The sequence below is a fragment of the Trachypithecus francoisi genome, unplaced genomic scaffold (assembly GCF_009764315.1).
Source record: "Trachypithecus francoisi isolate TF-2019V2 unplaced genomic scaffold, Tfra_2.0 Contig01118, whole genome shotgun sequence".
NCBI lineage: Eukaryota > Metazoa > Chordata > Mammalia > Primates > Cercopithecidae > Trachypithecus > Trachypithecus francoisi.
In genome coordinates this window covers 1-14,259 of record NW_022681154.1, presented here as the reverse complement: position 1 = coordinate 14,259, position 14,259 = coordinate 1, and the positions used below count along the sequence as shown (strand labels likewise).

At 49.3% G+C, this 14,259-nt stretch overlaps 1 protein-coding gene across 1 annotated transcript; it reads left to right on the top strand.

The window, feature by feature from the left end:
- Nucleotides 1-1,702: 1,702 nt before the first annotated feature.
- On the top strand, nucleotides 1,703-13,641 carry LOC117090827 (protein FAM153A-like). The gene is given in 10 exon segments (XM_033223473.1): nucleotides 1,703-1,808; nucleotides 3,796-3,866; nucleotides 4,283-4,313; nucleotides 6,257-6,324; nucleotides 6,792-6,816; nucleotides 11,262-11,320; nucleotides 11,736-11,748; nucleotides 11,751-11,802; nucleotides 11,891-11,987; nucleotides 13,406-13,641. Coding segments are annotated over 8 exon segments (336 nt in total). The 5' UTR covers nucleotides 1,703-1,808; nucleotides 3,796-3,863; the 3' UTR covers nucleotides 11,976-11,987; nucleotides 13,406-13,641.
- Nucleotides 13,642-14,259: the final 618 nt, after the last annotated feature.

Genomic DNA, 14,259 nt, shown 5'->3' with positions numbered 1-14,259 from the left:
GAAATGTGAAACACACAAGGCGAGGTCACAGGCTTTTCGTTCAGTGGTCGTGTTATTCCTGAGATCCTGTTTAAAAGCAGAGAACAGGCTGGGTGTGGTGGGTCACGCCCGTAATCCCAGCACTTTGGGAGGCCGAGGCGGGTGAATCACTTGCGGTCAGGAGTTACAGAGCAGCCTGGCTAACAATGTCTCTACTAAAAACAGAAAAATTAACTGAGTGTGGTGGCAGGTGCCCGTAATCCCAGCTACCCAGGAGGCTGAGGCAGGAGAATCACTTGAACCTGGGAGACGGAGGTTACAGTGAGCCCTGATCATGCCACTGCACTCTACCCTGGTTAATTGAGTGAGATTTTATCTCAAAAAAAAAAAAAAAAAAAAAAAAACCGGAGGACAATCATGGGCATATTGTATTGTTGAATAACACGATTGCCACAAGTGTCACATATGCCCTAATTCCACCCACACAAGCAAGAGTCAGTGCAGAATAGGAACTCAAGGAAGAACTAGGGTGTTATTCTGACGTCCATCTCCCCGGTGGAATGCCCTGCGTAGCTAGTTTGGAGAGTGTTAGCGTCCCCACCTCCTGCCCCCCATGATGGGCTGTCCCGGTGTTGGAGCCAGCGTGAGCATGAGCAGCAACTGATTCCACAGACACATACATTGTGTTGAAAAGGAAGAGTCGAAGGGCAAATCTGCTAAGTGCGTGTCATCTTTCAATAATAGGATAGTTGAGTATTTTAAAATATTGGTTTAATTCTCTTTGAATCAAAGGTTCAGAGAAGTCATAACTCTTTTGACTAGAATTTTAAATTTATTTTGAAGAAAGGTGGCTTTTTATGCAGCACAAAATGTTTTGGGGTGGGGGATGATGAACAGCAGCACCTGTGGATCCTGGGGGGAAATGACCTCAGAAGGGATCACGAAGGGAGGGCAAGTTAGCCCGGGTCAGATTAGGAAGGAGGAACCTGATACGCTGTAGGGAGGGTCGCCTGCCCCATGTCCTGTGCCCTCTTTGAGATCAGCTGTGTCTCATTGCTGAACTTGCCCTAGCTAGAGGACCAAGGCTGTTTCCCATGGCTTTCCTCACGGTCTCATTTGCCTGCCTTCACCACCAAGGAGGGTAGGCCTACAGCTCCGTCTGTGGTAACCCACCTTCTTCACACATGCCAGCCTCATGTCCACACCACCCAGTACAACCCGAGGGATTTTCTCAGCAGAATCCGTGTGGTGACACTTACCCTATGTCTCCTAGATCCTCAAGAGGACGGCGCGGTGATACATCCACATGAGACACCCGTTGAGAGGGTCCTCTGTGTTATCACCGTGAGTTCTTCTTTCTTTGTCTAAAAGGGGAATTTCATTTTCCTAGGTTTCTTTCAATTTCAGTTGAATAAAGATAGGAAAACCTTACTACCATGTAGATTATAGATGACTAGAGAATTTCTTGGTGGGAATTGTAAAATGAGAATTCTTTACCAACTAAGAACTAATTCAAGATGGCATTCTTGGATGATACAGCTTCAGTTACAAACTATGTCAGCAAGCACTTTCCTCAGGAGAAAACCCTTCTTCAAAATACTGAATTTACCACCAAAATTAACTTTAAAATCTTGCACAAAAACCTGGTGACTTTGTACAAGTGTTTTCTGGGCTTTATTTTTGTGACCGTTGCCTCCACCCGAATTTCCCATCGGGCTTTCTAATAGCACTAAGTTAAGAAAAGACCTGTGTACAAGGACAGCACGATCTTACCCTCACAGTGTTTTCCTTTCTCTAAACTCAGGCGGACACATTCACAGAGACAAATGGTACGTATTCTGGGATCACCTATTTGGTAAGGAAAATTCTTAGTGTTAAGAAAGGTGACACATTCTTGCCTGGTTTATCGGGAGAACCATTCTCATTGGAACTTTCTATTGGAATTGAGGTTAGGGCAGAAATTACTGAGTGTACTGAAGAGGGGTGATCATCCTACGTAGTGCCTGTTAGCTGCAGTGTCATTTTTATGATATCGAATGAGGTGCATCAGGGTGGGGGGTATAAGGGGAGAGTCTGTGTAGAGTGATGATGAATGTCGTTGGCAGGATGTGTACGTTTCTCCAGAAAGCATGTTTCCATGTGCACAGCTCAACACAAAGATGAGTGTTGTAAGTAAAAATCCCATTACCACTGCACACCTTGCGTCAATCAGCCCATTGGTCCTCCACCACGGCTGTAGCTGAAGAGCAGTTGGATCTCGCCAGTACTCAGGTGGAGATAGTGCAGAGATGAATTTGCCAAGCTCTTTATCTCAGTGGAGGAGGCAGAGGTGAACTCAGGAGTGGGTGGAAGGTGATGCTATGAGTTACTACTAGGGAGTAATCACGTGGTTCTGGTATAATTTGTCATTATGGCAGAGAGCTTGAGCACCTAGGTGGCAGATGAAATCTCGATAGCCTTCAGAAATCTCAAACGCTGGCTCTCACGTAGGATTGTCTCAGTGGTCACATAACTCAGTGTAGGGATAAGTACATTTTACAGTGGACTTTGGTGTGGTCACAAATGGGAAACAGACATTGAGAGGTCAGGCTTTTGGCTGCAGTGCTGTGTTAATTTTCTCATCTGCTAGTCAAAAGCAGAAAATGATCAGACATGTTATATTGCATTTAATAAGATGATCTCCACAATCCTTACATGTGCTGCAGTTCAGCACTCACACGCAAGACACAGCACCAAATAAGAACGGAAGGAACAACTTGGGTGTTTTCCTGGTACTCATCTTCTGGCTGGAATCTTCTACACAGCTGGGTTAGAGAGGGTCACCGCCCCCCCCCCCCCGCTGCCCCCCGGGTGGGCTGTCCTAGGGCTGGAGCCAGTGTGAGCATGAGCAGCAGCAGGCCCCACGGCGCACACACACTGTGTTAAAAGGCAGGGCCGAAGGACAAACATCACATGCCAAGTAGGGGTCGTCTGTAAATGGTAGGATAATTGAGTATTTTCAAATCTTGGGTTGGTCCTCTTTAAAACAAAAGGTTAGTGAATCTAGAGAATAGTTGAGCTAGAATTAAGTCTCCTCTTTGAAGAAAGGTTGCTTTTTATCTAGTACAAAATGTTCTGTCCGGCCACGGTGTCTGACACCTGTAACCCTTGCATGTTGGGAGGCCGAGACGGTGGGTCACCTGAGGTCGGGAGTTTGAAACCAGAGTGACCCACATGGAGAAAACCCGTCTCTACTAAAAACACAAAGTTAGCGAGGCGTGGTGATGCATGACTGTAATCCCAGCGACTCAGGAGGCTGAGGCTGGAGAATCGCTTGAACCTGGGAGACGGACGTTGTGGTGAGTTGAGATCGTGCCATTGTACTTCAGCCTGCTCAATAAGAGCAAAACTCCATCTCAAAAAAAGGAAAAAGTTCTAGGAGGGACAAAAAACACACAGCAGGACATGTGGATCCCGGGGAGGAAATGACCTCGAGGGGATCGAGAAGGCAGGACACGTTAGCTCAGGTCAGATTAGGAAGGAGGAGCCCTGGATGCTGCAGGGAAACACTGTGTGGTGGGCCCTGTTTGAGATGGGTTATTTCATGTGCAAGAGGTTGCCTTAGCTAGAGGACCAACAGTCTGTCTTCTGTGGCCTTCCTGATGCCTTCCTTCACCATTTGCCTTCCCTCACCACCACGGAGGATGGACCGGCAGAGGCTGAGTCTGTGCTGTGAACACACCTTTCCACACACGCCAGCCCCGGTCCACAGCTCCAAGACCACCTGAGGGATTCAGTCAGTGGAGCTCATGTGCTTATAGTGACTCTGTTTCCCAGGTGATAAGGAACTTCTGGAGGAGGAGGTGCCGGGACAGACATCCTCGGAGGAAGCCACAGGGGTTCACATGGTAAAGTCTTCTTTTCTCTTCTGAAATGGAAAATATGATTTCTCTCGATTTCTCTCTGTTTTAATGGAACTAGGATGTATACATCTTACCATGTACACTATAGGTGACTTAAGGAATATCTTGGTGGCCATTCTCAACAAAAATATGGTTTCAGAAGGCATCCGCATTTACACACTGTATGTCAGCAGGCATTTTTCTCAAGAGAAATGCCTCCTTCTTGAGAAGTATTGGGAGTTGTCTAAAACAACGGAAAATCTTGTAGAAAAATCTTGTGCCTTTCCACAAATGTCTTCTAGATATCGGGGCCATTTTCCCAACCACTGTTTACCATGTGTCTTTTTAACGTCAACAAGTGAAGACCTGTGCACACAGGAGACAGCATGGTCTGACCCTCACAGTGTTTTCTTTTTCTCTAGATGCGCGTGGACCCAGCCACACTGGTGAAGTGTACGTATTCTGGGGTCATCTCTTTGTTGAGGTTTGAAATCTCAGTGTTGCGAAGGTGGCTGTGTTTCACCTGCATTTGCTGAAGGGCCTGTCTTGTTTGCGCTTCCTGCCAGAAATGAAATTTGGGAAGTTTGGTTTAAAAAATAGGAAGAGTCAGGCCGGGCGCAGTGGCTTATGCCTGTAATCCCAGCACTTTGAGAGGCCGAGACGGTGGATGACCTGAGGTCAGGAGTTTGAGACCAGACTAACATTGAGAAACCCTGTCTGTCCTAAAAATGCAAAATTAGCCGGGCTTGGTGGTGCATGCCTGTAATCCCAGTTACTCAGGAGTCTGAGGCAGGAGAATCAGTGGAGCCCAAGAGGTGGAGGTTACAATGATCCAAGATTGTGACATTGCGCTCTAGCCTAGGGAACAAGAGTGAAACTCTATATCTCAAAAAAAAAAAAGACCAGAAACTCAGAGTCCAGTAAACGACTCTAACCATGGTACTGTCATCCCGGGAAGCAGCAGTGTCATGTAGCGTGAGGTGCTACATCAGTATTTGGAGGGACAGAGGAGCGAGTCTATATGGAATGATTGTGGGTATCTGGGAGTGTGTGTTCATTTCCCCAGAAAACATACTCCCATGTTCACAGCACAACACAAGCATCAGTGTTCAAGGAAAATTCCATCACCACTGCACAGTTTGCATAAATCAACCCATTCATCCTCCACCACAGCTGTACCTGAAGATAAATTGACCATCCCCAGTCCTCAGATGGACATGGTACAGAGACGAATTTCCCAAGCTCTTGGTCTTTTAAATGGAAGAGGCACGTGTGACCTCGGGAATGAGTGGAAGGTTAATGCCATGGGCTACTACCCGGAATTTGTCACAAAGCCCTGGTATAATTTCTTGCTAGGCCAGGTTGTTCCAGCACTTGTGTGTGCGTGTGGGAGAATGAAAACCTATTCAGATCCCACACACTTATCATGACTGGATGGTGTCAGTGCTCAGCTCACGTGGGCCTGGTTTGAGCAGGTACATTGTACAGTGGGCTTCAGTGTGATCATTAACGTAAAACACGCAGAGCCCACAGGCTTTTGGCTGCAGCGGTGAGGTCATTCCTCAGCTCCTGTTCAAAAGCAGACAATGATGAGTGGCATATTGTGTCGTATTTAATGAGATAATCACTGCACATCTTAGAAATTCAGTGGAACCCAATCCCAAGACACGGCATCCCATAAAATCTCAAGGATCAACCTGGGTATTATCCTGGCACCCATTTTCCCTGCTGGAATGTCCTTCATAGCTGGGCTGGAGAGGGTCAGGGCCCGCCCCCCGGCCCCCTCGCTGCTCCCATGACAGGCTGTGGCGGTGCTGGAGTCAGTGTGAGCACGAGCAGCAGTGAACCCCCCGGCGCACACACTGCGCTGAAAAGGAAGAGTGGAAGGAGAAATCTCACAGGCTAGGGTAGGGGTCATCTTTAAATGGTGGGATATTTGGGTTTTTTCAAATCTTGGTTTAATTGCCTCATCACAAAAAGTTAATGAAATCTTTTGGCTAGAATTAAATCTCTTTCAAGAAAGGTTGCTTCTTATTCTGTACAAACCTTCTAGAAGGGATGATATACAGAGCAGCAGCACATGTGCATTCTGAGGAGGAAATGACTTTGGCAGGGATCAATAAGAGGGCACTTTAGCTCAGGTCAGATTAGGAAGGAGGAGCCCTAAGAGGCTGCCAGGGACACACAGCCTGCACTATGTGGTGTGCCCTGTTTGAGACTGGCTATTTCACGTTTACAAGGTGGCCTGGAGCTAGAAAGCCAAAGGCCCTGATTCCTTTCTTCCCTGCCTCTCTCCTGTTCTGCTGTCCTCCTCCCCCACCCACCTCAAGCAATGTTACTGAATTGTTGGTGAGCAACACCACCAAGGTGCTGACAGTCACTCTGTGTCCTCCTAGTTGTGCCGGAGCATCTGCAGGCATGGTCCAGTGACAGCGAAGACCAGGAGGACCCAGAGGATGTGGAGGTCAGGCTGCCTGGATTTGTCTGAGAAAAACTGCTGCTTTCTTAGCTTTATTTGATTTGGATAAAATTAAGATATGAGAATGTGACAATATGTATCTTAGATTAGTTACACAATGTCCTTGGGAGGAGCTTTAAGTAAGAGTCTGCTCCCCACTGAGGGTTGACTTAATACAGAGGGAGAAAGTGACAGCATCCAGCACACATTGTGGGGCAGTGAGCTTGTGCCTTTACCAACTTTGTTCTCTTTCGAACAAAATCACTTACTGGCCAACCAACATGGACTTGAGAGGAAACATCCTCTGAGAAAAATGTGTCTTTAGCGTGAGTCGATTTTCTCCGTTCTTCTTTTGAGTCCTTTGAACACTGGTTTCCATCTCGTTTTCTAATGTCACTGAGTGAAGAAACGTCCTGTGCACACAGGACGCAGCAGGGTCGATGCTCATAGCAATTTATTTTCTGTCATTACAGAAATCCTCAGGAGTTCCACAAAAGGGTACGTGTTGCGGAAGCCCTCCCATACTGATGAGTCACCCAGATGATGAGGAATGTGCCACGGTCTCGCTGGCCTGCCTGTGGACGGGCAGCCTGAGTGGAGCTTCCTCTCATGGATGAGGACCTAGGCTGTGATGGGAGGGATGGTTGTTGCAGATAGAGCGTGCTGGTCACATTCTGCAGTCCCTGGGAGCAACTGCATTCTCTGAGGATGGGGTGAGGTTGTGCCCATTGATTTTGCTGCGTGTCTTTTTGAATTCACGTGGTGAGTGTCCAAAATACGTAATGTCAAGGTCATGTAGAGGCTCAGCCTCTATCATGGAGCCTCCTCCTACTCCTGGTTTCCGTGTTCTGTCCTCAGGAAACACAGCAATATGGAAAGGTAACCAAAGGGTTTGCCCTAGGGTGTGAGCAGCAGGGCGAGCACTTGCCTTCCTAGGAGGATGGAGGGTGACTCATGCATTACGAGGTGGGGAAAGACAAATGTGGCTGTGGTACAGCAGAGGCTCCAGGGTGTCCCCATTGAACCCACTGTGGACAAAGGTTTTTGTTTGCTTCTGAAGGCCTTTGCAGAAAACAAGTCAAGGTGGTTGGCTTAAGGTCATATGAAGATAAAATTAGCCCAGTTCTGGACTGAGTTTCTTTTGGGAGCTTGCGTCTAGTGGAAATATGTTGTATGTGAGGCGAATTTGATTGCTCTGTAGGTGTCCATACTTAACCCACATTTTAAAACAATGAGGCTGTTGTGATTTTAAAATGTCCCTCACTAACCTCAGAAATTATCTCCTCATAACCCAATTCTCCTGGTCATCTCTAATCTTTAGAATACAGTTTTTTGTGTGTGTGGTATTCAGGGCCTTTTGTTGTGTGTGATCAAAGGCACAAATCAGCGTTACCAACACTGAGGCTCTAAGAATTCCCAGACAGCTGCCCAGTGGGCTCTGTGAGAGAGCAGGTACAGCCTTGGCCTAGACCTGAAAAGGAACATGATTTGGAGGAGCAGAAGGAAGGCATGAGGGCAGCAGAGCCACGGGGGCAGCGGAGGTGCAACATCAGGAAGGCAGTTCTTCATCATCACCTGGGCGTGGCCGGGATGTTCATATTCCAGCTGAGGGAGAACGGGTCGAGCTCCGACTTCATAGCTGGCGTTAGCACTGTCTGCCCATCTTCCTGAGAGCCTGAAGAGAGAAGCTACTTTGTTGTTTCTTGTCTTTTCTATTTCCTGTATGTGGATGGCAGTGGCACCACCAGAAATTAATGAGAGGCAGAGAACAGGACTGAGTTCCCGAAATAGCCACTGTGGCCCAGAGAGGACATGATCGTCAGGGATGGATGTCAGGGTCAGGCCAGATACACAGTAGTTCCCAGGCCTGGTCTCTCTGGCTGCGACAGAGATCAATTTCTTACTTTTCACCTGCTTCTGGGCGTGGCCTGACCGCTGGTCCTCGTGTGGTTGCTGTTAGCCAAGTGTGATTTGGCCGGAATCCTGTGTGACTGAAGGGAGTGTCAGCTTTCAGGCAGGGTGGCTGCTCCACACTAGTTGCAGGGAAGGTGAGAAGCGACCCTGCTTCAGTGCAAGGTGAGCTCAGCAAAGGGAGCAGAGTCCAGGTGGTCCTTGCAGCTTTCCCGTGTGACCCTTGAGACATCACTTCGCCTGTTTCTCTGAGATAGTCTTGGAATTATTAGTCTCAAACTCTGTTTTGTTTTACTTATGTGTGGAGGAATCCTGGTGGTGGCTTGTCACTGGGAGGGCAAGGACTATGTCCTCCTCGTTCCTTCTCATCCCAGAGCGCAGCCCTGGCCAGCCCATCTTGGGCCCCAGTAATGTTCCAGTGCTTCTAACCCCTTTGCTGAGATCCAGCGCCAGTGTCAAAAGGCTTCCTGCTCATCTTCTTCAATCTATTGTTTCTCATGGTAATCTAGAAACCTGAGTGGGTTCTGATCCAAGGTCACAGGAGAACAGGGGTGCTCCTGAAGTCACCGAAGTTTCCCCTCATCTCTACTCTGGCTGCCTTGGTTCAGCTTTTCTGCTGCAGAAGATGCTCTCTTTCTGTTTACAAGTCCTCCTTTGCTGGACCAGGCGTTTTTATTCTTGTTGTGGCATCCCTGCACATCACAGGGGACCTGGAGCTTGTTCCTGTGTCCCTGAAGTACCCGTCCATGAATGATCAGATCGGAGCAAACCACTCTGCCAGGAATCAGCAGGGGGGAGAGTCACATCTCCCTCACCTTTGGGTTTAGACCTGTGCATTCCAGTGTGGTCCTCCGTGGCATATGTGCCCATTCATGTTTAAATAAATGAAAAATTCATAACCTCCTCACAAGAGCCATACTGTAAGTTCCCAGTTGCCACGTGTCTGCTCTTAAGAGAGCGTCTCCATTCTCCCTGAATCACCTGGGAAGGAGCTGCTGTGTGTCTGGCCCAGATTCTGTTCACTGCGCTCACCTGCCTCAGTGCATGTGCATCAAGGCTGGAATCTCGGGTTCTCAGATTGGAGGTAAGAGATGCTCTGAGCCAGTGTCGGTGAACAGTTGAAAGGGATTGTTCGGGTTCTCTCTCTCACCTGAAGGCTCACAACTGTGACCAGGGCCTTCCTAACAGCCCCTGAGTTCACAGAGCCCAGGGAGGTCACCGTGGATTGAGCGGTAGTGCTGATGTTTGTGTCTCTGTGCTTGGGCTCATGGGCACCACCTCTGGATCCATCCAGGAGGAAATAGACTGGTCAGGTAGGGACCAACACTCCAGGGTTGACCAGCGAGGAGGGTTCTTGGGGATTGGGTGACACTTGTTTTGGAGCCTGGGATGGGATCTATGAAGTCACCAAATATAAAAGGAAATTGGTGTAGAAGTGTGATTTGGTTTATGTATCTTAATGAGAAAGTCGTAATAGTTTTGTCCTCATGCGCTTTGTGCGAGTTGTGTTTGTCACCATCATTTCTTGCTCTGGTGTTTAAAGATTACATTTTGCAAAGACCAGATCATTCCTGCCTTTGCCACAGCAAGCACCAGAGCCCTGGGTTTGATGGGGCAGCGTTTTGTTGTGAATAGAGATGACAGGATGAGTATGCAGGTGTAATGTTGAGTGTGGGGTGGGACACAGCCCCTCACAGGTGCTACGTGATCCTGAAGACAAAGTCCTTCATACATGTGCCAGGAGCTGAAAGGAGCCCACCCTCTTTCTCTACACTCTCGGGACCTGCAATGGCACCTTCCTGTCCTGTCCTCACCGTCTGCTCCTGCTCTAAGGGCACTCCCTGGGTTGGATGACACAGGGAGTCCTTCCTCTGGGATTTCTGCGTGTGCCCCGGCGTCCTGGAGTCCTGAGGGCGGAACACATGACTGAGCACATTTTTGGCCTCCACTCCTCACCCAATCCCACCCAATCCCAAATCCTTCGGCTTTGAATGAAACCTAAATTGGCTTTCATTGGAGAGGCCCGAATCCAGCTGTGGCTCAAAGCCCTCTGTGGCTGGCAGGAATCCTCGGGGATATGTGTGGAGGGGCTGCTGTGTTGCTGTAGGCAGTGGCTCTCGCCCTCCCTGTAGCCTGGTCCCTGGCATCCACTGGGCCCAGACGGAGCCTCTTGGGTCACTTGTCTTGTGACACCCTCCTCTCTGGCCCAACAGCCTCGTCCTGCTCCCCACACTCCAGTCAGGCCCAGCTTGTTCTGTGTGTCAGGCCTGCCAGGTACCCACCCTCCTAGTCTTCCCACAGCTCAGGCAAACCCCGGGAGGTCCCCCTCATTTCTGTGCTGACAACTGCTGGCCTCACCTGCAGATTAAAGCAACTGGGACAAGAGGCTTTATCTTGAATTGTGTTCCATTGTTTCCAAATATTCAGAAGCTGGTGGGATTCTTTTGAGGACTGAATATTTTCCAAGTCTCTAGGGTCATTCCAGGCATAGAACAGTCACTGCATCTGTGATGTCATTCATCATCAGCTCCCACAGCCCCCAACACAACCCAGGCCTGGGCAGGTGCTGCTGACCCAGGGTGCGATCCGTGTGTTGATTGGAGGCTGGCAGTGCAGCCGTGGCCTTCTTTCCGATGTTCTTCTATTGGAGAACAGTAGGACAGGTAGAGGCCCACAAGGAGGAAGGAAATGGGATTCATGAGGGAAGAGAAGTAGGCCCTACAGGAGGAGGAGGGAGAAATTCCACGTCATGCACAACGTTGTGAAGAGGGCGGCCGCCTCTTGGAGGAACAGAATGACACGGCTTCCCCTGCCTGGGCTCAGTTATGGAATGTGAGGGCTGGGAAAGTGTGTGGGAAGCCAGAGGTCCCTCCCTCATAGCACAGAGGAAATGATACGGGCTGTGGAGAAGGCTCCATAAACGGGCAGGTCAGAAGCTCTGGGGTTGGCTCCACAGCGGAGTCTGAGGGGTTCTCTCGACTCTAACTCTCCCCTTCCTTCTTATGGCCGCCCCATCACCGCTGCTCCTCCGGACACTGATGCTTGCTTCCCAGAACTGGGAGATTCCACCATTACAGGCAGCCACCAGCAGGTAACTGATCTCCTCTTATATGCTCTCTCTCTTTTATCCTCTTTCTGACTCCTGAGCTCCTTTCTTAGCTCTGGTCCTTTTCCTCTTTTCCTCTCTTGTGATTGTTCTGAAGCACCTGGTCTCATCCCACAGTTGAGGTCCTCGGGTCTTCAGTGTGGATAAAACCCCACCCCAGCCCTCCTGCCCGCTGCCTTGGCATTGCCCTGTTTACTGGCCCCCAGGCTGCAGCTTTGAATCTTGCTGAACAACCCTTCAGGGTCCAGGGAGGGGCTAGGCTGGTGTCAGATGAGCTGGACCCTACCGTGCCGGAGGGACTCCCAGTGACATCTGGGTCTGCTCTGGGCACCCCCTGCCCAGATAGGACTTTTCCTGCACTGGCGTCTCTGGACATACACAACTGTTCTCCTTCTCACAGATGTCAGCAAGTCCCTCTCTGCACCTGCAGAAGAAGCAACAGAAAAGACAAAAGTGGAAGAGGAAGTGTGAGTGTGCGGCGGGCAGAATGATGAGGGAAGCAGACACGTGCCCGTGTTCTTTATGGCTACGCTCACTTTCTTGTTGTCCCATCAGGAAAACCACGAAGAAAACCAGGAAGCCCAGGAAGAATACCTGGTGGAATGTCCTGAACCGTTGGGACATTTTTAATAGATTTTAGAGACCTCTGAAGGTAAGTGAAGGATGCCCTGAGAACATCCTCCAGGAAACAGACACCCACTCCATAGCAGTCCCTGAGCCTGCTGGCCTGAGCCCTCCACAGGCTGCTTAGTGAGGGAGACACTGAGGTGCTGGTCAGGCCATCGTGTGCAGGATTCCATGGGCTGTGAACTGTTACTTGTCTGCAGTGACCCTTCAGCTCACCAGCATCTCATTTGAGGGGACCCAGCTCTGCCCCACCCCAGCCCCTTGAGGCCAACTGGGAGCATCACTAGTTCATCCTGAGGAGACACTAGGGTTGACCATGAATCGCCCCCAGTTCAGGCCTCCTGGGAAAGGTGTGAGAAGGATGGAGGTACCCCCAGGCTCCTTGTCACACGAGCAAGCAGCCCACCCGGCCCAGTATTGCCCAGTATTGAGGCCAGCAGGCACTCAGTAGGTCCTGGCATCAAGCAGGGGACACGGCAGGATCCAAGAAGCACTGAAATGTGCCCAGTCCCAGGGGTTCTTCAGCCTCTGTGGGGGCCTGGGGACCTGGGGTGACCTCATGGCCCCATTTTTCAAGATGAGGTTGGAGGCTTCTGTATGTAGAGAGCACTGGCTTGGGTGTCAGTGGTTCTGTATCTGTGCCAAATGCCAACAAAACAACCCCTGAAGACATTTCAGGGCCATGCTTACTTGGGAGGGGTTGAGGGCATGATTCAGGTAGCCTCTGTTTTTTAAATCTGTTTTCCAATCTTGAAATCAGGTCCACATATAAACGTGTGTTTGTGTGTATCTATACACTGTTTTTCACTCTTTCAAATGTATGTCTTCTGTAACCCTATTATTATAGAATATACTAAAGTGAGAAATTTGTTTTAGCAAAGCGTAATTTTAAAAATTACAATACAAAGACAGGTCTGGTGGGGATGTTAGAAAGACCAGGTCTTACTAGGCAATAACAATGACGTGCTCCAGGCAGCTGTGCATATTCAATGTGCAGCTCTTCTGTCTGGATGGCACAGAGGATCTGGGTGGCAAGGCAGGGTCACCACCCCCACCCTGTGTCATGAGACCTCCTGCTCCCCTTAGGGCCCAGGGCTCTGCCTGTTGATCCTGGAATCCTCAAAATTCCCGTTTCTCTGTGTCTGTTTTACTCTCCGGGGAACCAGCCCCCTGAAGGTGCCCGTGTGAGTGCCCAGGTTCAGTTCTTCCTCCATGACACTTACAGACACTCTCTGTGGACACATAACCCCTCAGCAGAGAGCAGCACACAGGCCTCAGTGCCTTGGCATCTGAGTAGACCTGACTGTGGGGAGCTCAGGGGCCCAAGGTCACCTTCCAGGACCCGAGGAGCTCTGAGACCTGCATGACCCCAGGGAGCCCCTCCTCCCTCCGCCTCTGTGCCCCCCCCCAACAGTGACCCTGGCACCTCTGTCTGTGTTGCAGATTCTGCGAACACCAGGAAGGGCCCTGATGTGGAGATGTCAACCTGGCCCAGACCTGATGTGGATCGTGATTGTTTTGGGAACTGTGCTACTCCAAAAACTTTTATAATCTTTGCTTAATTTGTTTTTAAATATTTTCCTGGCTGGGCATGGTGGCTCATGCCTGTAATCCCAGCACTTTGGGAGGCCGAGGCGGGTGGATCACCTGGGGTCAGGAGTTCGAGGCCAGCGTGGCCAAGGTGAAACCCCGTCTCTACTAAAAACACAAAAATTAGCTGGACATGCTGGTGGGCGCGTGTAATATCAGCTACTCGAGAGGCTGAGGCAGGAGAATTGCTTGAACCTGGGAGGCGGAGGTTGCAGTGAGCCGAGATCATGCCACTGCACTCCAGTCTGGAGAGAAAAAAAAAAAATTCTGACTTTAACCTCTATTTTTTAGAGGGCACAAATTGTTCTTTTGTTGTTTCTATTTTACATTTTTTCCTGAAGTTATATTCCGATTGTTTTCACTCTTTCTGAAGTTTTGTTCACTCAGTTTTGAGTTTTTATAATTTTGATAGACTTCTTTTGTGCTTTCATTTTCTTCATGACTTTTACGTCATTTTTAAAACAAATCCATAGTACGGTAAGTTACATCAAGATGGAGTATTTTTGTTTTGTGGTGGTTTATATTCTGGATGTATTTTACATATATAAGTGTCAATGGCCTGATGCAGTGGCTACCGCCTGCGATCTCAGCAGTTTGAAGACCAAGGCAGGAGGACTGCTTGATCCCAGGAGTTTTAAGACCAGCCTGGGCAACATAGTGAGACCTCATCCCTACAAAAAAACTTTTTTAATTAGCTGGGCATGGTC